The sequence below is a fragment of the Ptychodera flava genome, chromosome 6 (assembly GCF_041260155.1).
Source record: "Ptychodera flava strain L36383 chromosome 6, AS_Pfla_20210202, whole genome shotgun sequence".
NCBI lineage: Eukaryota > Metazoa > Hemichordata > Enteropneusta > Ptychoderidae > Ptychodera > Ptychodera flava.
The window spans coordinates 6,178,698-6,206,049 of record NC_091933.1 but is presented as its reverse complement, the minus strand read 5'-3'; the positions used below and the strand labels follow the sequence as shown (position 1 = coordinate 6,206,049).

Sequence of the window (27,352 nt, the reverse complement as noted above, 5' to 3'; positions counted from 1 at the left end):
ATTATTATACGTCGTTAATTATAAATCCATAAAATAAATAAGTACCAGTGAATTATGTTTTAAATAAAACAAAAAAAACTGCCCTACTGTTACTGCTTGTGATAAATATAATGGTACATTGGGTGATAAGGAGGATTGGGTTCGGATACTAGTAGAATTAATTCCTGCACATAAAATTAATTTGAAGGCATAAACTGAATTCGACAAATGCACAATAAGTTAGCAATATACCACATAACACTTATTTAGGATGACTGCATGAAACACAATTAAAAATGCTTGAAATATTATTTCTGGTCTATGTAAAATTAATTCTGACACTAAATAAACGGAAAACATAATTTTGACCAAAATGGCCCCAATATACACTATCTTTATTATTCTTTCTAGAATGAAGGCAAAGAAATTACAATTATTATTATAATTATAGTACAAATGTTAAAAGTTGTTACTTAGAAATCCATAAAATAAATAAAAACAGTGAATTATGTTTTAACATAGACCCTCTCGAGGGTCTATGGTTTTAAATAAAAAAACTGTGGTTACCGAAATGGTTACTATGGCAACATAAAACAAAAATGAACATGGAGTTCATGCTGTTATAAATACACTTAGGAGAGCATTTGCATAGTAACTGGGATAACTTTTAATGGACTTAGGAAAAAATTGAAATTTTAAAACGCAAATAGGTTACTATGGAAACACAGGGCAGTAAAAATGGATATCATATTTTGTCTTTCTAACCCGAAATAACCCTTTGGTATAATATTTCTGTTGATTACTGGATTTTTACACTGGATATTTGGTCTTTCTAACCCAAAATATCCCTTTGATATAACACATTCTGTTGATTCCTGGATTTTAGATGGAATCTTTGAAAAACTGGTAATTTTTACTCCTGAATGGTTGCCATGGAAACATCTTACATTAAAATGAGTGTGATTTTTTTCGGTGTGCTAACCAGAAAAACCCTTAATATCAATTTTTAGCTCACGTGTGTAAACACGTGGGCTAATGTCATAGCGATGTCTGTCTGTCTGTCCGTGTGTGTGTGTGTGTGTGTGTGTGTGTGTCTGTCTGTCTGTCTGTCTGTCTGTCTGTCTGTTTACACGATAACTCAAAAACGCCTGAACGGATTCAAGTCAGATTTGGTACACAGGTACCATATGCTACTTGCAAGAACTGATTAGATTTTGGTTAGTGTTGCTTGCATATTAATGAAGTTATGCAATATCGTTTTTTCCGTACAATGGTTTCCCTATGGAGACGGTAATGACAGTGTAGACATATATCAAGAAATACTGCACAAAATTTCATGAAACATTTCACAGATGACAATCTAGGAACATTATGATGATACTGTGAGTGTCATGTCAATTATCTTCTCATTTGCATATTTAATGAACTTTTGTTATTAGTGAGATAACTCTGAAATTCCTGCACCAAACTTGATGATACTTGCAACAAATATTGATCTGATATATATCTAATTATACTTAGAAGCATAAGGCAGTGTCAAGTTAATAACTAGCTCATTTGCATATTTTATGAAGGTTTGTAATTAGTCATATAACTCCGATATATTTTTATTTATTTACACTTTTACTGAGCGACCGAGTTACTCAAGGAGTAATTTTCGTCGGGGCTCAAATAAAGAGCAAAAATCTCAAAAAAAAACAAAGCTAATTACTAATTACAGAGGAACATTTCTTTTATAAATTGTTTCACTTTCACCTTAAACGTTGTTATATTTGGAGCATGTCTTAATGCACTGGGTAAAGAATTCCATACTTGCGATGAACGATATTTAAAACTTCTCTGACCCATACATAAATTTGCTTTTGGAATGTTAAAATCCATTTTTTCTACAGAACGTGTTTTATATTTATTCCGTGTTTAATTAGATTTTGGTTATAACTTCACCAAATGTGATGAAATCTGCTGCAGATACTGATCCAACTGATATCTAACTGTAGTGTAAAGCATTTAGTAGTGTGAAATTAATTAAGGGTTCATTTGCATATTAATGAACTTTGTAATTAGGTATATAACTCTGAAATTACGGCACCCAAGTCAGTGAATTTAGGTACAGATATTGTATTGATAAATATCTAATTGTACTGAGAAGCATTTGGCAGTGTCAAGTTAACAAATAGGTCATTTGCATATTTTATGAAGTTTTGTAATTAGTGATATAACTCCAAAATAACTGCACCAAATGTGATGAAATCTGCTGCAGATACTGATCCGACATATATCTAATTGTGGTGTAGAGCATTTAGTTGTGTGAAGTTAATTAAGGGTTCATTTGCATATTTAATAAACTTTGTAATTAGTGATATTACTCCAAAATTACAGCGTTAAATTTGATGAAACTTGCTACAGATGTTGATCTGATAAATATCCAATTGTACTGAGAAGCGTTGAGCAGTGTCAAGTTAATAATTAGCTCATTTGCATATTTCATGAAGTCCTATAATTAGTCATATAACTCCGAAATAACTGCATCAAATGTGATGAAAACTGCTGCACATACTGATACGACAGATATCTAACTGTGTTGTAAAGCATTTAGTAGTGTAAAGTTAATTAAGGGTTCATTTGCATATTTAATAAACTTTGTAATTAGGTATATAACTCTGAAATTTCGGCACCAAAATTTTGTGAAACGTGTTACAGATATTGATTTGATAAATATTTAATTATGCTATGAATCATTGAACAGTGTCAAGTTAATCTAGGGTTTATTTGCATATTTAATGAACTTTGTAATTAGTGACATTACTCTAAAATTACAGCATTAAATTAAATAAAACGTGCTACAAATGTTGATCTGATGGATATCTAATGTCCCATAAAGCATTGAGCAGTGTCAAGTTAATGAACAGCTCATTTGCATATTAAATAAAGTTTTGTAATTAGTGATTAAACTCTGAGAGTACTGTGCGAAGTTGAAAAAAACCTGCTACATATAGTGATAACATATATCTCATTGTTCGTGAAGCGCACTACTATTAATGAACCTGTTGTAAAACACGTGAGCATATTCAGTTCATATCTGGTTACATCAATCAATAGTTCTTTCATAGGAATTAGGGAAAAAGTAACATTTTCAATCCCAGAATAGTTACCATGGCAACTCAAAACATTAACATAAGTCTGGGTTTTGTGTTCTCTGACCCGAACTCCCCCTGCTAGATAATTTTCATATCAATCAAAGTAACTTTTTATTGGATATTAGAAAAACTGAAATTTTCAACCCCTAAAATGGTTACCATGGAAACATGGGGCAGTAAAATCGCTATCATATATCATATTTGGTCTTTCGACCCAAAATACCCTGATGGTGAAATTTTCACGGAAATTGAACCTGTTATTATTATTCGTGTTATTATTTCTATATAATACTTATTATTAATATATTAATTATTATTATTACAAGGTTAGGGGGTATAAGTATTATATAGAAATCTAATAACGGTTCATTGAAGCTGTGGGAATTCTGAAAAAGAGGTGTTGTTTATTTTAATTTTGTCAATAGGGGTGACTTCTAATCGTCGTACGTGCAGCGCAGTATTATGCATCATACTCTACGGATAGGGGATAAGGCCAAGGGGTAATGCTTGTCGGAAAAGCGACACTAAGCAGTTTAAGAGATACCAGCAGGTATTGAGGTGATGCGAATCGCGACGCAATCCCAGGGTCTGGACGTTCTTGCAAGTGACCAGTCGGATTTCAGCCTGATCCGGATACTTTTTGGAACTCCACACATCCGTTGATAAAAAAAATGACAATAATATTGCCAAATAAATTAAAAATAACAAGTCATTGACAGTGACATAGTCCCCACTTGTAATAGGAGTATTAGTCTTGATGGGGCAGGGAAATGTGGTCATTAAGAAGTATCACTGGAGTGTATATGTTGAGATCTATGTTGAGTTATGCATATATATGTATAATCAAGGTCAAAGATCATCGATGTCACGTGACATTTTGAAAAAAAATTGTATTGCTATGAATCCTAGCTCTATTCCCTTGCCCAGAATTAGATATGTGCATAATTAATGAGGTAAAGCGTGTGTTGTCATAAGGTCTCCCATCCTACTAAATACAAAGGACATAGCACTTATGGGTACTTATTTATTGACATAAACGTATATTTTAGGTAAAAGGTCATCAAAGTCACATTACACTTTGTCAAAAAATTTCTATCCTATAGTTATCCCTATATACCAAAAATCAGACATCCAGCTCTATTGGCTTGCTCGGAATTAGATATGTGCATAATTAATGAGGTACAGTATATGGCGTCATAAGGTCTCTCATCATACCAAATATGGAGGGTGTACCACTTGTGGTTACTGAGTTAAGGACAAATATGTATGTTTCAGGTCAAAGGTCATTGAGGTCACGTGACATTTTGTCAAAAAAATTGTATTGCTAAGTTATCCCTATATACCAAAAATCAGACTTCTAGCTCTATTGGCTCGCTCAAAATTAGATATGTACATAATTAATGAGGTACAATATGTGGCGTCATAAGGTGTCCCATCATACCATATATGAAGGGTGTAGCACTTGTGGTTAGTGAGTTATGGACAAATATGTATATTTGAAGTTAAAGGTCACCGCCATCACATGACATTTTGTGAAAATGTCTGAGATATCTGCGATTGTTACAAATAGGGTTGACAAATCAACCCTATTTGTAACAATCAACCCTATTTGTAACAAAAGTTAAGCCCATATAGGTTTAGTAAGATTTCGGTCAGAAAACAAGATTTTAAACATTTTTGACCGAAATTTGTGACAATTGCCCCGAAACAAACATTTGGCATGTATCTCCATGACTTGATTGTATCACACGAGTAGGCCTCTTATTCCTAGGAACCTGCACAACGAGCTTAAACTCAGGAGCATTTTCGGAAAAATGAGTTTCAACAAGGAAAACAAAGACAATTGCCCCGTATACAATATATATTTCATCAAGATTTCATCAAATACGGCCAAGTTTTTTTTTTAAATTAGGTTTTGTTAAAAATTGGTTAAATTTTGTTAAAAATAGGGTTGATTGTTACAAATAGGGTTGGTTGTTACAAATAGGCTTGACACGTCACCCCTATTAGTAACAATCAACCCTATTTGTAACAAAATTTAACCAATTTTTAACGAAACCTAACCCCATATAGGTTTGGTAAGATTTCGTTGAGAAAACAAGATTTTCAACATTTTTGACCGAAATTGGTGAAAATTGCCCGAAACAAACTTTTGGCATGTATCTGCACGACTTAATTATATCTTACGAGTAGGCCTCTTATCCCTAGCAAACTGCACAATGAAAGTTAATCTAACGAGCATTTTCGGAAAAAATGAGTTTCAACAAGGAAAAAATAAAAATTGCCCTTAAATGTACTAATTGTTATATTTGTATTTTGCTAGGCCTCACAAAACCAGTCGGCCACTGCTTCCAACCCAAAAGAGTTGGTCACAGTAACCGACTTAGATGTTTCAATTCTGTGCGAGACCGAACAACACGGTATGCGTGGAGCAGACGACACACAGACACAGCACACACACAAAGTACACACATATATAGTAATCGGAAAAGCACGAAGCTTTTACTGAGCTATCAGACAGACTCGGAGAAAAATAGAAATTGCCCCCAAACATACTAGTGTTATTTCATCAAGATCTCATCAAATGCGGCCAAGTGTTTTTGAAAATTAGGTTTTGTTACAACTTGGTTCAATTTTGTTACAAATAGGGTTGATTGTTTCAAATAGGGTTGGTTGTTACAAATAGGGTTGACACGTCAACCCTATTTGTAACAATCAACCCAATTTGTAACAAAAGTTAGCCCGCATAGAGTTTGTATAATTTTGGTCAGAAAACAAGATTTTTAACATTTTTGACCGAAATTGGTGAAAATTGCCCGAAACAAACCGTTAGCATGTATCTGCACGACTTAATTATATCTTACGAGTAGGCCTCTTATCCCTAGGAACCTGCACAACGAAATTTAATCTAACGAGCATTTTCGGAAAAAAATGAGTTTCGACAAGGAAAGTTGTGGATGACCAACAACAAATTGCAGTTGAACGATGGAGGACAAAAGTTCTAATAATCAAGCCTATACACAATGTAAAATGATAATGCTCCAAGTTCATTTAATAGTATTTATGTTCGATCCTGTGCAATAATAGCAAAAAAAGTTGACGCTGCCCGAAACACCGGAGCCAATATATGACAACTAATGCTGCTATGCTTTTGGTTACTTAACATCCTTGAATTCATTTATCAGTAGAAAGTGCAGTAACGATGCAAAGTTAAAAAATAGACGTCTTTGAGAAAGGACTTAAATACTCAAGAAATGAAATAAATTGTTCCATGGGAGTTGGATTGAGTACAGCATTTGTTGTACGGTTCTACAATTTTGCATCATATTTGACAAATTGGTTAACCCAAAGGTAAGGCTGCGTTCACAAAAACCGGTTAGGGGGGGGGGGCTGGAGGAATTCAGGGGGGATTCGAAAATTTTGAGGTAGGGGAGGGGGGACTTCAAAATTTTGCTCTACCTGTAGGGGGGGACTTGAAAATTTTCGGGTCCCTTTTGAGTTTACATTTTCCAATTCAAAGTTACCATTTTTTATGTCATAAAAATGTTGTAATGTTAGTAATAATTTAAAAATCTAGAACCATTTTGTCACATTTCATGACTTTTATCTCGAAAAATCTTAACGTGTTATTTGTCGTAAAAAACAAACTTGAGCCTCGTAACAGGGCAGAAGCTGCAACTGTTAATGATTTCTGCAATATGTCTATGCAATATAGCAACTACAGTTTCTTGCTATCTATGACAGTGAAACTCACTTGTACACAAGATCAGGCCAGAGAGCAACACATGGAAGAAAACATAGAAATGTTTGAATTCTGGCATATGAGAATAATCAAATATTAAAGAAAAAAGATGGGGTCACCATGCTTGATTTTCTAAATTTTCACACTCTTATTATACAAGTCATCGTTGATGACACAGTCCCCACTTGTTAATAGGTACTTTGATTACAGGTCCTCAGAGAGGATAGAGTCCTCTTCATTAGGTCTGTGATAAAAATACTTTTGAATAAATTCGCTTGATACATGTCTGAGTTGTAGTTCAGGACATGAAAAAATGGTATAAAATGGCCACATGGTGGCCATATTGGATCGTATCACAAAACAAATCAATGTGCATATGTATGACTTAGGTCAATGTCCTTGTACCAACTTTGATTAAAATCGGTTGAGATATGCCTGAGTTATGGCTTTGTACATGAAAAACTCATAACAAAATGGCCGCACAGCAGCCATATTGAATCGTATCACAAAACAAATTAACGTGCATATGTATGACATTTGTCAATCTCCTTTTACAAACTTTGAATAAAATCGCTTGTTACATGTCTGAGTTATGGTCCTGGACATGAAAAAACGTAATAAAATGGCCACACGGCGGCCATATTGGATCGTATTACAAAACAAATCAATTTGCATGTGTATGACATAGGTCAATGTCCTTGTACCAATTTTGAATAAAATCGGTTGAGATATGCCTGAGTTATGGCTCTGTATATTAAAAAATCGTAACAAAATGGCCGCACAGCGGCCATATTGGATTGTATCACAAAACAAATTGATGTGCATGGCTATGACATTGATCAATGTCCTTGTACCAACTTTGAATAAAATCTGTTGAAACATGCCTGAGTAATGGCTCTGTACATGAAAAAATCATAATAAAATGGCCGCCTGGCGGCCATATTGGATCGTATCACAAAACAAATTGACGTGCATATGTATGACATAGGTCAATGTTTTTGTACCAACTTTGAATAAAATCAGTTGAGATATGCCTGAGTTATGGCTCTGTACATGAAAAAATCGTAATAAAATGGCTGCCTGGCAGCCATATTGGATCGTATCACAAAAAAAATTAAAGTGCATATCTATGACATTGGTCAATGTCCTTGTATCAACTTTGAATAAAATCAGTTGAAACATGCCTGAGTTATTGCTCTGTACATGAAAAAATCGTAATAAAATGGCCGCCTGGCAGCCATATTTGATCGTATCAGGAAACAAATCAATGTGCATCTGTATGACATATGATGTAATCCTTGTACCAAGTTTGAATGAAATCGCTGCAGGCGTCTCTGACATATCTGCGTGAACGGACGGACGCACGGACGCACGGACGGACGCACGCACACACGGACATGACCAAACCTATAAGTCCCCTCGGACGGTGTCCGTGGGGACTAATGATACAGAAGTAAAACTTTGAATAGTAAAGACTAAAAGAAAAAATATGTGACCAAATGGAATTATTTATTTTTTAACCAAATTTGCAATTATCACACCCAAAATTTCAGAGATTAAAACATTTATTTGATGGAATATTTTAACCTTCCGGTATTGTCAATTTTGAGTAGCATCTAATTCATATAGGTCTTGTAGTTTTGAAACAATTTTTTGGGTAGCTCACTGTGCAATACGGCAATTAGCCAGAATTCACAATTTTCCTACTCTCTCATGATTGCATTTTGTGTGCTCTTCAACAGGAGCAATTGACCTGGCCAGAGTTGGATTAACTCAAGTTGGCTTTTAGACCAATAAATCTAAAAAATTAACTGATGCATTTAAAGAACTTGCCTTGGGAATATGACTATACAAAGTGCAAATACAGGTAGTGTTGAACACCTGTGAGCAGAACGGTGCAATACATGTTTATTTTTCCTGCGCTCACATCCTTTACAAATATGCGGGCCTGTGATAGTTGGGGGGAGGACTTGAAAAAATTTGACCATATAGAGGGGGCATTTGAAATTTTTTTAGGGTACTTAGGGGGGGATCTGAAAAAAAATAAGATTTCAATCGAGATTCCTACAGCCCCCCCCTAATCATTATTTGTGAACGCAGCCTAACGTATTTTGGCAGAGTTTAATTTTTTATAAAATTGAAACCTCTGGGACGATTCCTTTTCCAAGGGTCTGAGATATGTGATTTCGGACATTAGTTTTATTTATTACATTATACTATCATTCAGCCATATTATGCGCTTGCTACTCTCGTTCATGCCTTATTGTCGGCCGTGGGGACAATTGCCCTAGACGACCTTGCATTGGATGTTGTAAAGACGAGCACTGGGGTGGCTGGGAAAAGAGAGTCACAAACACCAATACATCCGCTGCAAGCCTGTCATGGAAATATAACATAGAGTGGTGCGCCCTGCCAGCGAACGACTGGACCACCCGGACTCAGCCATTATCAAAGTATTTACCAGTGTATTAAAGGTATGGAAATCGATCCCAGGGCCTAGGAGTGGTACATGTAAAACAGTGTGTATCTTTGCGTCAGAGGCGGAATAAATGATGAGTGTATCTATTTATCCAGGAAATCTTAATCCCGACTGCTATGTTTGTACGCACATAGAGCCAGTCGACGTTAGGGACACAAAAAACAACACGAGGAACAAACAGACAGGGGTTTTGAACAAAATGTAGCCGGTACTTCACCGATGTCTGTAACTCCATACATGAAAATATTCGTAGCTTGACGCACTTTGAACATAGCTCGTAACAAGGGACAGTGGAAAGCTCATGGAACTACGTGTACAACTATAACAGCCACTCATGTAGTTTGTGAACAGTGAAGATTTTTCCTATCAACAACTTGACAGATGGTGGACTGACCTTTTCTACCGCAATTGTTATCTCCCTCGATTCAGCACAAAATTTTCGTATGGACTGTTGATGCGGTGTTTACAGTTGTTACGTGGTGGTAAATCCTAGTCGTATTTACGACTGCTGCGTAAACAGTCACTGAATAAATTTTGCACGCATTAACGAGCACTGGATATTTTTACCATTTTTAATCGAAAACCGTCCGTATACGCGTATGACAGTGACAAAAACAACACAAGGAATCTGGCGTATATTGTTACTGAATTACTTTGACCAAAAAAAATCACCCAAATGCCGAACGGTGATCATACAGAACTCTGCAGGTTTCTGGACTAAACGACCCCAAACCGACCGGATTTCAGTCAACTGTGCCGGGCTCGACGTCTACTCTATCAGCGTCAACTCAAACTTTCACTCCAGACAACTTTACCCCACAAACTGGGAATATACTAAATTTACCTTGAAAAAATTCAAACTGTGTATCGTATTGAAAAAATCTTACCGGGGCCACGGAACAAATTAAAAAACCAACAAATCCCAACAGAAACAGTGGAATGATCATTAGTGTGCAAGGTCGCTTTATTATATGTCAGGGTAAAAAAATCTAGTTTTGAAATTTCTGGACGGTACAAAAGGCGGGGCAGAATGAGACAGATTACGACCAATGTGTTACCGCCGATGGTACATAACGTATTGTTGATAGCAGGTAGTTCGGTGTCCAGTGAGAACACTATTCCCAATATACAATAGCTGTTGATTTGAGCTGCCTCCGATCGAAAATTTTCTTTACAAAGACATGATATCGCCAAATAGCTGCGATCAAGATCATTATGATAGAAGCAATTGACCGCCGAACACCTGCTTGCTGTTCTTATACACAACGTGTAAAAATTGATTATTCCTGCTGAGAAATACGACAGCAAATATTGCAACGTGAATTTCTTACTATTTTCCTCGCAATGGTTTTACATCTGTGTCTATTTTAACACGGTCACTGGACCATTTCTGACGATTTTTACAAACAAAGAATCAGCTCACACTCATCGTGGGAACACATTGCAAAGACGTTCAAAAAATGTTCATCACATGAAAGATTACCGTAATCCCCGTTTCAAAGATGTAGGAAATGTATAATGTGTTGTTCATCTTGAAAAATCCCTAACTGCAACCTCTAAATACAACTTCCCGACAACTTGCCGACAACTTTACAAGCACACTCCGGTCATCACATGACGGTTGTAACCGTACATGTACTGCCGCCAATGGAGAATCAAAAGACTTCAAATCAAATTTAAAGTAAAAAAGTATAGAAAAATATCAATATCCAAGCACTGTAAAACAGAGTAATTTTGATACAGTCAATTCATTGTATATAAAAAAAAAATCTCCAGGCCACTCGGAACAGCGTAAAATTATGATCTCACCCGTTCTAATACTACACTCACACGGTAGGGTAAAAATGTGAACTCAGAGCGTTATATACTGCTTCCGCCAAGCGAGTCCGCTTAGCTAAAGACGGTAAAATAACCATAATTATTATTGCTAGTCCCTGTAAATTTTACCGAACATTCCTTAGTAGTTGTCGAATTTCTTGAGTTTGTCCGAAAACTATTTCAGTGAATGACGTAAGTTTCAAGACATGTGAGTGCGAACGCAATATCGGTATCGGGATAGCAAAATCAGTCACAGACAATCGAGGAAGAACACAAGAGTCAATTAATCTGCGAATTAAATGAATCCTAAGTTACTATGAAAGTAAAAAGGTAATGTTGTGTCCTGGTTGGGAAAGAAAAGTTGATTAAGATTTCAAAAAAACGTCAGATAATATTAGAGCAATTTAGTAAAAAAAACAAGCTCAGAAAAACGTATAGAGAAGAACGACATCACGGCGATCTTCAAACCTTTTATCATGTTTCAGTCTGAACGGTCAACATTTGATGCTATAATCTATGTCAAGTATCTCTTTTTGGTCAAATCTGACAGAGATGAAGCAATCGCGATTTAGTTTCATCGCCCCGACCCCCGACAGAAAATAATGCAGCTCATGGGCACCTGTATAATCGTGGCGTGAACGTATCCAATGGCCGTCCATGGGGCATTGACCGTGCATCGCCAGCAAACAACGGTTTTGGACGTCACGAGAGCATTTTTTCGCAGTCTGTGAGCGGTTGAGTGATTTGGGTTGGCTGCATAGATCGGAATCGAGTTGATTTCGGCCGAAAACAGTTCGAAAAGTAGTTTTTCGTGTTCCGTCCGAATTGGATCCGCATATTGCCGGTTTTGTCCATGGCAATCAGCAGAGCTGTGGTGGGAGGCCGTATAAACGCCGGGAACACACGGCATCGTACGCAGGGCTAGGCGACAACATACTTCCAAAAGAGATCGATCGTAAAATATCGTACCGCAGGTCAACATACACATCACCCATTCATAGGCCTAGAGGTACACTGATCAACAAACAAACAGGGAGAGGCAATCTGTTTGAAACCATGAAATAGTCCGTTTGTGTCTGAACTCATCTGAGACTCGTGTTCAGTAACCGTTGGTCAAGTATTTTGCTCAGTTGTACGAATCGTTTATTCATTGTTGACATCGTAATCGATCGGATGTACACAACAAATGTTTGATCGTTTTGCACCTTTGCGCGTCCCCTCGTGATTGGCAGCTGTTTGAATGCTTTCATCTATTGTTTGTTGGACGCTTCGAACACAGCATCGAAGCAGTTTTGGCATCAAAAATCAACTTAAAATGGAAAAATGAGAGAATTTCGCCAACAAGGTGATGCCACAAGTATTCACAAAACGTAATATGTTGGAACAATGCTTTAATTTACACCATGGTTGTTGAAAGCTCCAGATTTTCGGGAGCATTCGTTGACACTGTTATCATGTGCCACTCATGTTGGATTATGAATGCCCAGGGAGATAGGGGGTATTTATAGGCTCCCCCTGCCTTTAAAAGCAGACGTAGACAGTAGTAGATAAGAGTTGTGTACCACTAACAAAAAAAACCCCAAAGGACTCACCCATCTTCAGCATCTTCTACGGAGGTTTCCGGAGGATTATCAGGTCATACATAATACCGACGTGCATTCGTTCCCTGGTGAACTATGACGCATTGTCTCCTTTGTACGGTGTTTATATGGTGTGCACAGGCTCTTGACTCAATGCAGGCGAACCGCTAGCCGTCACTAATACAATAAAAATCAAAAATTTGATTTTGATCAATGCCCGGGAGCCGGTGTACCAGCATGTCGGCGCTGGGAAACCCCTGCATGATTTGCATATAAATAGGTTGGGAATCCCGCTATTTGCATAGGACATTCACCTCACAGTGTGTGTTTTTCTGGCAGTTCTGTGACAGTTACAGTGTGTGTTTCTGTGGGGTTTCCCCAGGTTTTCCCAGCGCTACAATTACACAAATTCTAGGAAAATACTTAGATGGATTTTCCCATGTGCTAAAAATACACAAATTCCAGGAAAAATTTTAAGATGGGTTTTACCGGCAGAAATGTTTTCAACGGGTTTACAGCGCCCTCATATTGCTGATAAACACAAGTTTAAGTCTTTTATCTTATTTAAGTCAAGAATCCTTATAAAAATTCTAAGCCTGCACTCGACAAATAAACCTGAATAACCTATTATATTAATGTCATATCTATAACTTTCTCTGGTTAAAGATATTAAATTATTTGGACAATAATTACATCCTTTTCAACTCCAAGTGCACTGTCGATATTGCATCAGCATCTTTATAAAATTTGATTTCCATATTATAAACCACTTATTTTACGTGAGTGACCCAATACGACATAAAATATTCTGCGATTCCCATGTTTAAATATATGATAAATTGTATCAGAACCTACTGTAGATTTTTCTTGTCCATATACGTATTTTATTTGTATATTATTGTACATGATTTGCTTTGGAGGCTTCGAGGCTATAACAGGCCGCATTTCCCATCTTTTTCCTATAAACTAGATTAAAAGATTGCAATTTGATCAGGTTTGTTTGCCTTCTGAACTCCCGTCACGTCTTAAATCACCATGAGACAAGTTATGCTGCTCCATTATATCTCGGTTGGGAATACTTTTATATCAAACAAGATAATTCGTTTCAGAGTAATTGCATTTAAATCTAACGTATGGCTAGTAGTATCTTCTTGCGCGAACTCTATTTCACCACTTATTAATTCAAAGTGCATGTTTGACCTGCCTTTATCAACTTTGATAACAATAACACATCCAATGCGATTTTGTGCTTTAATGGCTATTCCATTTATCAAATCATCGTGTTCATTCTCTGACGCCAGTTTTACACATTGTATAAAGCATGTTCCATGTTTAAGTATTTTCAGATCGTTTGTCATTTGTTGACTCGCTGTTTTAATAGTCAAGAAAGCGGCCGTGTTGTCGGCCTTTAGCCCCAATTTTTTCAAAGTTGTATCATAAAATGTACTGGCTGATCCGCCACTTGCCATGTAGGTAGTATACCAGTCGCCAGAATTTATCCATCTCCGAAGGGTATTATCAGCTTTCATAATAGAGGCTCAATTTTCAGGTGAAGAGGTATACCAAGTATTTTAGTTTTCACATTTTCCGGCATAAAGTAATGTCGTACATCTCTCAGGCGATACTTATTTATATTATTTATATTACTATCAAAGTAAATAATATTTGGCGTACCAGGCGGCTCTTTCACTCCTCAAGCTATTGTACTGTCTAGAACTTCTGTGAGATTACGAGGAATGTTATATGGCCCGAATTTTTCAGTAGTTCTGTTCCATGTTAGCGCAAATGGAGTTGGATCGCCTGACGTCTTAGTAGTAGTAATGCTTTGGTCTATATCTTCTGATGTATCTTTTTTTTCGTATTTGAAGTTGCACACCGTCTTTAGTATTCATAATTTGTAGGCCATTTCCATGATTTAACAAGTCCTAACTTCTAAGATCAATGAAGAGGCAAAATTTATTCCTCAAGAAGTCTACCTCTGTCATATCAATTTCACAGCAGTTCCTATTTCCAGCAAAATACCTGCGAGCCTCTTTCCAAAAGTGACGAGGTTCTAAACCCTGTGCATAAACTTTATTTGCAATCCCCTCAACCATCACATCAACTCTTATTCTATGAAAGGATTTATGAACTGTTCACTCTTAAGTTCTAATTGCTTTTGATGTTTTCTAAATAGTATAGCTATCCCGCAAATGCTCCGATTTAAATTTTCGTTAATGATGGTGGTTGATTCATTGAAATTCGTTGTCTTGAAGTATTGCACATGCTCGTAAAGGAAACTCTTTCCCTTATTGTAATAACTGGCTGTACTTCTAGTCAGCTCCTCATCTCTTAGTGTTTCATATTCCATTTGGATGTTAGTGAGTTCATAATTTGCCTTTCCCTCACTAACTATAGTGCTCTCAGGCGGAGCTAGCGTAATCTCCCATTCTATGTGCGACCCGAGTGAACTAGGATATGCAACGCCATGACCCGTTATAACCGGATGTGTTAATTTGATAGCTTTTTTCTTGTATACTCCGTAGAGCAAGTTATCACCAATATTATTTTCAACGGCATCTGCTGCACCGCTCCGAAGTTTGCGTAAATTTTCTTCCTGTACTCCATAAAGAATCATATCTATTCTCTCCTTTTATGTAAGTATAGATCACGATAACATTCTATGTAATTATGGTAGCTAAATTCGAGGAGTTTATGCCCCTCAAATTTTAATATCAAATATTTAATAATATTTTTAGCCAGATTGTTTACTACTCTGTTGTTTGCGTGGCCTGTGATTATAACATCGAATACAAGATTGAACGAATCTGGGACGAGGACGATATATCTCAAGTTTTGGAAGACAGATATAGAGTGTTTCTCCCGGCCGCACTTGGCTAGGATTATTAGTTTCAACATGATGAGTTCTCACTGCTTTCGTTCCGTTTGGAATTTTATCACTGTGGCTCGGTAACAATGAATTATTTTACGGCATTCTTTTCTGTCTATATTATATACAACTATAAAAATAAATATGGCAGGAGGGGAAAATATTCCACTCGGTGAATTCGATGCCGCCCAGGATGGAGAAGAAGAAGTTGGAGAAGAAACATCTTTTATTGACGACAACCCATACAGTGAAGCTGACCCATATTTGACCAGTGGGCGATATAAAATCGAGGAAGATCCTGCGGTGGAAACAACATTAGTACAGAGATCCACCTAAACAGACTTCACTGTTGATGATTATATAGAAAAGAAGAATATCACTTATAAAAAGGCAAAAGAGTTATTTCGTCTGAATGCTAGGCTTAAGGGGAAGATGTTGTATTACTCATATGAAACTTATATTGATAAAGATGGAAAAATCAGTGAAAAAATACTTCAGTTGACATACAAAAACGGAAAAGGATATTATGCAACCTCTACATTATTAGGAAAACCGGAAGGTTCTGAATTTGTGAGAGACATACTTAATGCTCCAGCAGAGCCAGAGGAACCGAGATACGTGAACCTTGAATTACGTAATGAGGATGTCTTACAATTAAGAGTGGCAACCGAAGATCTAACTCCTAGTGATATGGGCGTTTAAGGGATGAATTAACAGTGTAACGCAGTGACACTGGCGGTAATGCAGACCACATAGAAGCCATTGAAAATAAAATTGATGAGTGGAATAATATGAATTCTGATTACGTAGCTTTTGTTCAGGAATTAGAGATGGCTAACATGAAACTCGATGAACTGTATAATGAGAGGGATAAAATATTGTCTGGCGGAGATCTTACCCTACGGCCTGAACTTAGAACAAGGTTGGCAAAAATTAACGATTGAATAGAGTACAACATGGTATGATTTCTGGTGCGCGTGAACGACTAGCACAAACAAGATCACTTCGGGACGTCATCAATGACCCAGAATTGACGCTAAAACTGAAACTTACAGAGCTATTTAGAAGGCGGGGAATAACCATCGCTGCAATACTTACTGCAGTGGGAATGACAATATCAACTATTGCTCCAGCTGTTACCCATGGAGGCGGCGGTGGCGGCAGCCCTACAGGTTCAAAAAATCCTGTAACGCCATACACGAAGGCGAAGGAAGTAGTGAAAAAATTTGGTGAATGGTTGAAGTTTCTTGCCGCAAAAAGTGTAGCTGCTTTACCAGGCCTCATCGGAACAATTGTCAGTTTTATACTAAAAATCAGGCTCTGTTGTTGGGTTCATTGGTGAACAGCTGTGGATATTTTTAACGGGATTGACTTTGGTTATTTTTAATAAGTATATAGCATAAGCGGAACTTTAATTAATTTCAATATATAACATAAGCGGCATGTTTGGTGAGAAAAATATTACAAAGTTTTTAGGCAAACATAAGGACCTATTTGGTTTCTCTGTCGAATTGGAATGGTGTAAGCTGCGGAGAGTAAACCGACACATACTTCGAGCAAATCCTGGCGTTAGACTGGTGCCTTCGAGCACAGCCGATAATCTTTACCACAATATACTTGCTTTCGTAAAGGATTGCCAGAAGACGAATTTCTTTAAGCGCCTTGAATTCATAGGAGTCTTCCAGGACGCCGAAGATGATACAGAAGCTCATCATTTACAAGAATATTGGATTCTCCGTCTCATCAAGGACACGGGTAACAGATTTATTTTCCAAGCTGATGGAAATATTTATGTGAAAATGTAAACCCCCTGGAAATATTTATGTAAAAATGTGAACCTTGGAAATGTAAAGGAAATATTTTTAAATCCCCCCCCTTTATATAGAAAATGCATATATCAGTGGTTGAATCCGTCGAACAGTTAGCTGACTAGAACGAACCAGCGTCGCCTATGGCACAGTTATAAGCTGATGGGGCGAATAGATATGGGTCTAAGTATAACAAAAGGTATTCTAGTAAGTTCGGCCGTCATTGCCGCGATACCTGCGGTTCCTGTACTTGTTGCTTTAATCCCAATACCCGGAGTCAATATCGAAATAATACAAGGCAAAACAGGGGTCTCTAAAAGGCGGGAAAAATATAAACACTATTACGTGCAATATAAACAGCTACTAACACAAATAAAAGAAAAGGCGCCAACAGTGCAAGCACCAGACCTAATTAAGGATATATTCGGCCAGGCACTAGAAATACAGAAAACAGGACAACTTTAGTCCGCCGCTGGAACGCTATATGAGAACTTATGGACTTAATGGTTATACTGCAGATTAGCGGGACTTAATGGTTATACTGCATAACCAATCGGCCTAGTTTCCGCCAACCATTCATTAGTATCTTGATCATATAACTGTACTCTTTTAATATCATTGGCAGCCATTATCTTCTTGCGCGCCTCGCTTCTAACACTCCCAGGTCGCCGCACAAACTGTACAAAACATGCTGGTTCTGGGGTCTTTCCAGTTTCAAACAAATCTTTATAATCTTCAAAGTTAAGATGCTTCCGAACGCATCCGTTTGGTGCGCAACAACAGGTTGCGGTATTTCGTTTAAAGATCACCTATTTAACAGCAACCTTTAAATCAGGTCTTTCTGCCGTTTTCACGTCTACTTTACAATTCGAAGGATATTACATGAAATGGAGGTCGCATTACCAGATGATTCTGTATTTAATGCATTAGACAATCCTTACAACAAAGTAAAGTATGAGCTTCTCTGCAGTGAATTTGGAATTTCGGAGATGTCTGATTTTCGGTACCGCAAGGGGCAAAATAATGGGCTAGGATATAGTTACGAGTATTACACTGGACGTGGACCTGTTCGTCAAAACAATGCTGTATACAATGGTCATGACTTTTTCATATCTGCTTACAATGTTTATTATACGGATACATTATTCGGGAAGAAAAAGCATATTCGTCCAGATAGTGCCAGAGCTCACTATTATTTCTTTAGAAATGATGGAACGGAGACCCAATACAATAGTTTCATAGCCAATGATGAGGCGGGGTTAACTAACGCAGGATTAGCCCGGTTGAACGAAAGTATAGATTATGTTTATTGTATATTGGGCGCCCAGGCGAAGACCGAAGCACTATAATAGGAAACACAGGCAGCGCACAACAGGTTAGAAAAGAATTCGCCGTCCTCCTTGAAGATGAAATCAGTAATAACGACAAAGTTATAAGTTACAGGCGCTATCAGGATACAATAACGAACACAGGTGTAAAGCTAGACCTTGCAATTTCGCCGAATTTACTTTTACTGCCTAGTGAGAAGGTTATTCTTTCAGGCCTCGCAATTGCCGGTTATAGTAATTAATTGCAGTATGCGACGGAGGATATGAAATTTGGAGTAAATGATGATATAAATACGGAAGTCAAAGAGAATGCAATATATGAAATGGAGAGACCTCCAGATCCAGTACAATATCACGAGCCGCCGTCAACGGTGGTAACTCCAGACATTACAGCTAAGCATGTGCCCGCAGAAACCCACGAACGAACATACTAAAACTGGGATGTTAGCCTTAGCGGTGCTGTTTAGTTTATTTTACGTCAATATATAGACATGCAATACCTAGAGCCGCCATTCAACATGATTATAACCGGACCGACCTGTTGTGGTAAGGGAGCCTTCAGTAATTACAGGGGGTGGGCCGGGGGAAGGGGGGAGGGTCACTTTTTAGAAAACACTTCAATTGGGAGGGTCACTTTTTATAAACCTATCTTGGGGGGAGGGTCACTTTCGACAGAAGCTGATTTTATGGCCAAAACTTTGATTGTCCATGTGATATTTCCTGAATTGGAATCACCAACAAAATACCTACACATTATAGACCGCCATGCATAGTGAATTGATATTTCGGTGAAATTCCAAAATCAAATTTTCTTACACAACCATGGACTTGTAACCACTCTAGTTTAATCAAGAACAATAATGTGAATAATCAAGCATACATAAATGCACAGATTTATCTAATTTTGTACTGAAAAAAAGTATTCATAGTTTCATCATAGACCGCCATGCATAGTGAATCGACATTTCAGTGAAATTCAAAAATCAAATTTCTTGCACAACCATAGTCTTGTAACCACTCAAGTCGAATCAAGAACATTAACATCAATAATCAAGAGTACACAAATGCGAAAATTTACCTATTTTTGTATTGGAAAAAAAACTTTTCATAATTTCATCATAGACACCATGAATAGTGAACTAACTTTTCAGATGAAATTCAGAAATCAATTTCTTGTACAAATATGCACATTTTACTTCCCTATTCAAGCAAAGTACATTTAAATACATTATCAAACATATAAAATATACATACGGTATATAGCATGTTTTGTGGGTAAATTGTCAATAATTTGCCTAATAGACTCCCATGTATTATGATTTGATGTTTTGGTTGAGGCACTAAATCAGCCACATCTTTCCTTCTTATAGTTGCACAAAATACGGTGACCCTCCCTTAAATGTATGAAATACCATATCTCTTTAAAAAATTCTTGCGGGATAAATTGCGACTGTCCCTCCAAAAACACAAGCCCTCCCCTTTGTAATTTGTCACTAACATAACAATTGAACCAATTGTTATGTAAATTAGCTGGTACTGTTTTAGTTATTCCTGGGGAGAATACCGCAGTGGTTGGGGGGGAGCATATAGGGAGGAGGGTCAAGTTTTAGAATGTCGGACAAGGGGGAGGATCACATTTTAGACGGAAGGATAGGGGGAGGGTCACATTTTACGGTACAGGTGTGCGCGAAATTCCCCCGGCCCAACCCCCCTGTTATTACAGAAGGCTCCCTAAAACTAAATATGTTATGAAGTAAAATCAGTGACGATGTGTTTTTATTTGACGTAACACAGATAGGTCGCGTCAACGGCTGCCCGTGCTATGGCCTTCTTTTCACCATCTGACCACATACGTAACATTGTCTGTGCTTGAGGTATTCGCTTCATACATGCCACAGTGAGGCCTGGCGACACCAGTGGCGATTGTTTTGGGAATCTGCAAAGAAAAGTAGAGCGAAACGAACCAAACTCATCGCATTTAGGCAAATGGTTTCCTCGTATTTCGATTATAATTCGAAAACTAACTATATGCCTCGGTGAAGCTGTAGAAATTGTGTGCGTTTGCAATTTTCAATCGTTCGTTCACACACGGTTACTCAACACCTTTTGTTTTAAAGTATTTGCTCGTCAAAAACCTTCACAAGTTTAAATTTTATTCCAGCAATGTTTCATCATTATAATGTAATGTGTGATTTCGTTTTGTCATTTCATTGTCGGATTTTTGAACCTTCAAATTGTCATGAAGAGGACTCGGCCGGAGGAGAGGTTAAACACATGACTTTTGTTTGCCACACGTACATGTACGTTTACATTATCTGCGGTTCATAATCTGCACTGGAAAGAATTTAGAGCCTTCACACCGACAAACGACGAAATGTAGATGGTCATTTCTACATTAAAGTCAATCCACTGTGAGGGTCCTCGGGTTGTTATTGGAACATGAACCGGTAAGCTTAATCCTGGCACGGGTGAGTGAATGATAAAAATGGTTGGAAATATTTACCATGTCTACACAATGTATCTTATAAGAATTTAACTCCAGCAGAAAGTCTTGCTATGGCACATATATAAGTCCCTGGGCTGACGACAATGCACAATATTTCAACTAATTAGAAATGGAATTCGGATGAAATGTCAGTACTCGTCCAGACAACTGTGCAATGCTGTGTAATGTTATTTGGCGATAGATAGCGCCGCCAGCGACCACTGAGAAAACTACTGCGAACCGAAAAGCACTAGGCGAGTGATTGGCTGTGTTGCTGCAGCTTGCATTTTCCCTTCTTCCACGAAAATTAGAAAACCGTGAGCTACAGCATCGTGTTTGCGTATGACCTAGATTTCTTGAACCATGTCAAGAAAAGGGCAGCCTGTTATGACAACAACCTCGGTTCATCGGCGCGCGGGGTGGTAACTTTATGGTTGCTATGGTAAAGAATTCAAAGCGCTTGCGAGAAGCAAAGCTCAAATATTTCGTCCGTTGCTATAAAGACCGTTAACAAACAAGTAATAAGGATTCGTTATTTTCAGCTTTAAATGACCTTTAAAAGCTGACCTTTTAAGTCAGTTTCCTGTTTGTTTATTTGCTTGCTTACTTACTTTCGAGATACAGAGAGACAGAGAGAGACAGAGAGAGAAGACAGAGAAAGAGAGGAGGGAGGGGAGAGAGACAGAGAGGATAAGAAGAAGACAGACTGACAGACAAAGAGACAGACAGGGAGACAAAGACTGACAGAGACACAGAGATAACGTCGCATTAAGGGGAGAACAAAGATTGAAAGAGAGGGCCAGTCAAATACAAATTTTATTTCATATTCAATAATGCTCAGTAATAAACATACACTGAAGTAAAATAAAGCAAATAAAATAAAAATAATAAAGTACTGCAAGTACTGCAAGATTTAAAACTTACATGGATTGCTTGCTTTTACAGAAAAGGAAGCGAACGTTCTTTTCCAAAGACTACAATCAAAGGGAAAGAGACTTGGATTTTGAGAAAACGCGAGCTTTATTTAAAACCGCTGCAAAGTTTTCGATGCACATAGCAGAAACTGTTGGGAATCTGGGTTTTCGTATGGAGACAAATGAAAGTAAACCTACTTTTGACGAAATATAAGAAAAAAACCGGCATACGGACATTTAGAGGGTCTGTATGCCTTAGGCTTCACCTTTAAGGTGAATACCTCAATCACGGGAGAAATGGTTCAAGACATTGAGTACACTCAAGTAGAAATATAGTTAGACCTAACATCTAGGGGCTGTGAATGTTGTGTTTTCCCTGAGTACTTCATCTTGGAAGCCCCTTTGATTGTTTGTAATGGCGATGATTCTCGTAGTATTCGTGCGGCAATTCAACATTATATTCACACAGTTCTTGACTTTTCTTTTAGATCAATGTATGTAAACCGTAGAGTAAGCATCGAATGGATAGCTCGTAGCCTAGGTGAGGAAACGGTCATCATTTGTTTATGTCTATATGTTAGCCTTGATGAGTCATCGCTATACAGAGTTTTGCGAAAACCTCTTGCCCGGACGGATGTCCTAGCCTATTACAGGGTGACAAACAGATGTAAAAGAGTGTTCAAAGAGCACAGCTAAAGCTTGCATTCGCAGTTGTATGGATCAAGAAATGGGGAAATTTATTGAGGCCTAGATACAAGTTATGATAAAGGTGAGATAGCACACAGGTAGCACATTTGAGTTTCCCAAACTGCTCCATTTGAAATATAAAAACCAAATAAGCCCTGTCTTTTTCATGTTACAGATCCCTATCAATGTTTCACGGAAAATAAATACACACTGGTTGTTTACATGAAAAGTTACATGTATGTCATTTATCGTTTTTGGAAAAGTACCTGGACTCAATACCATGTGGACTTACTAACATTCTCTCGACAAACACAAACAATAGCGCCACCAAAGTTAAATAATGATAACAATCGACTACATTTACGACAAGACAATTAGTATCTAGTCCCAAACTGTTCAAACAAATAGGCAGTAATTGAGCAGAAAGGACAGAAATTCCTTGTTTTCCCTTGTGAGAGATTCAAATTTTTTTCATACGTAATTCTCATTTGAAGTGGAAATCGGTAGAACAGAATATAGACATATAGAATACCCCAGAGAGATGTATGCATATCATAGAGTCACTGTCCACAATGTCCAGGCAGTGCTGTCTTTCTTCCAGATATCCCGTGAATGCATCTGCTTCTCCTCAAGAACGTAAGTCTATAAACAATCCCAGAGCTTCTGTCCAGTCGAGCGTTTCAGCTTCTCTCTCTCTGTAGGGTGGCCATGCATGCAACATCCTTCGTGGATCAAAGTTTTCGCGGTCATACATTTTTAGAGATACTTCACTCCCCGCTCTGTCAGGGTTGAGTTCTCTCCGCAAAGGACACGATGATTCTCATTCTGAAGCTGGTAAATATTCATAAATATCTTATGGATGCACGTGAAGTCTTTTGAAATGATCGTGTTGCCGAACTATCCATGCCGGTGTAGGCATACTCAAAATTTACGGGCGGGATGTCTGTACACAGCTGTGCAAAACGCTCAGTAACTCATACAAAACTCCGTAAACAGGAAATTAAATAATAGCACATACTCTCAGGCTGCACGAATGAAATTATTCGGGTCAGTGAAGTATGTGATATTCAGAGTAGGTTATCCACTAGGTTACACATGTGGTGACCAGCGTCAGCAGAGAATGACATTCGGACGGCAACTGGATTACACATGTGGTAATCACGTCGATATGCACCTTTAATAATCAGTAACGACTGTCAACTCGGAGAGACATTGAATACTTTGCAAATTACAAATAAATCATGAGTGGATTTGGCGACCACTGCTGCTCGGCCCAAAAAGTGGATGGCTCAAAGACGAAGACCATCAGGGGAGTTATTCGGTTTCTCCAGTTGAGGTGTTGCGGTGGACTTTTTTAAGGACATCAAAAGTGGCCGACAATTACCGGAAAAAAGATGACCCCCTTGCCAACATTGGAAAGCAGTGGGACTCCCCCTCCAAGAAAAATAGGGGGATGAGCAATTATGTTTCTTAAAAATGCTCTTCCATGACCTGTTCGTTAACACCAAACAAGGAATTTTATCAAAAAATGATGACTCCTCGCCCTCTCCCTCCACACACACACCACCACAACCAAAATCCAAATCAGGTTGAAGCCATAAATATCCACCGGTCCCCTTGTGTCGAAGAAACTAAATCAGTCCTGTAGCCAAAGAATCACTGCACGTGTTTCCTATTGCCCGCCCAACATGCACATTATAAATAACATACCGGCACCACCCACCCCCCTTTCAAAAATACCGTGCTACCGTGTAGATAGGTCCTCAGCGTCATCAAGTGAAATGTAACTAATGGATAGGCAACCTTCCCGGGAAAATGTCAATATTGTTTGGTTTTAAGCTCACATTATGAGACAAATAGGCACAATATTACTATTATGATCAACATCCTCCCATTGCTGTGCGGCGGTGCTCTTTGTAGGAGGGCAAACCTTTAACCACAGTCCCTCCCCAAAAGTCACTCATGTGCTTTAGCAGACGGTTAGTCTCCACTCTTTCGACATTCCGCTCCAGTAAGGCACGTCAAACGTTCCAGAGAAGACAGTCCAAATTGCGATGGCTAAGCTGTAATATAAGCAGAAAGGAAAGGTCGTTGGCCTATGTCACTGTATGTTATTTTTCTTACTTAGTAAGAGACAGGCAAGTGACCGTTCATGCACATGTGAGGGTGCGAGGAATGACCTAGGGTAATGTTCATCAATTCATCATTTATTATACATAGTAGTGTGACGCATGTATGTATATCTCCATGGTACCATAGTTACTCACAGTCTATAGTATTTCATGAAACTTCATTAAACCATCAGAAAACTTTTATTATTTGTTCATTGTATTTTCAAAGAGGCGAAAGGCCAAATACAAAGTTAGGTATGCTCTTTTGCAAATGTGAGGTGTCTATAGTCCTTGAATGGACACAACACTGTGCTCAAGTCTCGAAGTCCCAATCCTTAGAAAGCGAGTTCAGTACCCTGCACCCTACGCCACGATGTCTTCTATCATCTCTATTGTGCCTGTGACGTCAGTTCAGCCTTTTCTACGCTGAATCCGAAGTATGAAAATATTCGTGAAAAGAACAAGAAAGCAAACAAAGTGTCACCCCCGTGTACTGTAACAAATCAAAGTTAAATTTATATACAGTTATCTTTGCAACACTATTCCTTGGTCCAAAAAAATAATACACCAGAAAGTTATGTGAATGACCTTCAAGACCATTATGGTGTTTCTTTAAAATTAGAACAAACTCAATCGATCTCGAGGGATATAAACTAAACTGGGCAAATAATAAAGACATGGAAAGTGTAAACTTTGTTGTTGTGACGAAATAGAGGACACCAACCACTTTCTTTTTACATCTAATTACTTCACTGAAAAGAGAAATTCTTTTTTACCCGCATTTAAATGAGGTACTTTCAGAATCTGGTAACAGTACAATTATTAAGTTCAAGGAGCTTGGAGTTTAGGTTCAACTTTTTATTTAGTACCTTGTGGGAGATAGACCACAACTTGGGGAGAAAATGTTTCAAAATTGACCAAGACATACATAAAACTCTCTGCAATATGACGAACACTGCTTTTAAAGACACAACTTACCGGTACTTTGCCTGCATTGACAAGCAAACCATTTTCGTAAACTGCTCCCATTAGTGTCGAGCACTATAGTCAAGACTGGCATCCAACATGGAACGAGTAAACTTCGGATATTCAATGAAAAACATCCCTATACCACCTATGAAGGAATACAAGAAGTGGTTGATCGAGAAAACAGAGAGCGTCCTGAAGCGCATGAGATGGAAACTACTACACTTTCACAAAAAAACAGAAGACACCGAAGAGAGGAGGGAAACATTCGGTTTCAAAACCAGTAAGTACCCACCCCAAATCGACGAGATGAAGGCCTTTGAAGACGATGTCCAGAAAATGGTAGAAACTGTAGAATTCCGTGATGTCAAGTGTGATTTCCAAAAGCGACTCAAACAAGACCTGAAAATGATAAGAAATGTTGATAAACTTATCATCCCGGCCGACAAAACCACTAACTTCTACAAAACATCAAAGGAACATTACGATAAACTCCTACACGACAACATCACTAAAATCATACAATCAAAAAGTGAACGATGATAGCATCTACGAAATCAACAAGGAGGCCAAATCCATCACCGAAAAGTACACATCGAAGACAGGGTTGAAACAATAGCAAAGAAAGAAGCCTTCATCACCCTAAAAGACCACAAGGACAATTTCATAAACAAGCCAACCTGCAGACTCATCAATCCATCCAAAACAGAAATCGGCACCATAAGCAAGACAATTCTTGACCGCATAAACAAAGATGTACTCTCCAAAACCAATCTAAATCAATGGAAAAACACGTCAAATGTCATAAACTGGTTCTAAAGAATTCAACGGAAAGCAAGCAAAAGTTTCATCGCCTTTGACATTATAGAATTCTACCCGTCAATCACAAAGAAATTGCTAACAGAAGCCATCCATCACAAACGGAAACACACCGACATCTCCGACGAAGAAGAAGAAATCATAATGCACTCAAGAAAATCAGTACTGTTCAACAATGACTCCGTATGGACCAAGAGAAACTCAGAATACATGTTTGACATAACCATGGGAAGTTTTGACGGAGCTGAGATATGTGAGCTCGTCGGATCGTACATCCTCTCCCACCTCAGCAAGAAACTCGGCAAAGAAAACACCGGCCTTTACCGAGACGACGGGCTCGCCATCACAAGCAGTAAATCAGCAAGGCAATGTGAAAAACTGAAAAAGGAACTCACTTCCATTTCCACGCATTTGATCTCCGCATAACTATCCAAGCAAATATCAAGACCACTAACTTCCTTGACGTAACATTCAATCTGGAAAATGCTTCTTACCAACCATACAGCAAACCAAGCAACCAGCTTCTCTACGTCGATAGACGATCCAACCACCCCCGCCAATCCTGGAACAAATACCTATCTCAGTCAACAGCAGAATATCAAACATCTCAGATTGTGAAACAACATTCAA

At 38.0% G+C, this 27,352-nt stretch overlaps 1 protein-coding gene across 5 annotated transcripts in view; it reads right to left on the bottom strand.

Annotated features, from left to right (window-relative positions):
* The window catches only part of LOC139134726 (uncharacterized), a 104,687-nt gene that overhangs the window by 52,715 nt on the left and 24,620 nt on the right, over window positions 1–27,352 (bottom strand). The window contains exons 1-2 of one of the 5 annotated variants that reach the window (XM_070701706.1): window positions 16,703–16,781; window positions 12,748–12,912 (exon numbers count right to left, since the gene is read on the bottom strand). The exons of 2 other annotated variants lie outside the window; for them this stretch is intronic. In XM_070701706.1, coding sequence (XP_070557807.1) covers window positions 12,748–12,760 — 13 coding nt within the window. In that variant the 5' untranslated portion in view covers window positions 12,761–12,912; window positions 16,703–16,781. Of the gene's footprint in view, window positions 1–12,747; window positions 12,913–16,702; window positions 16,782–27,352 lie in introns of those variants that run through there. 2 more of the 5 variants (XM_070701703.1, XM_070701704.1) reach the window with 2 other exon arrangements.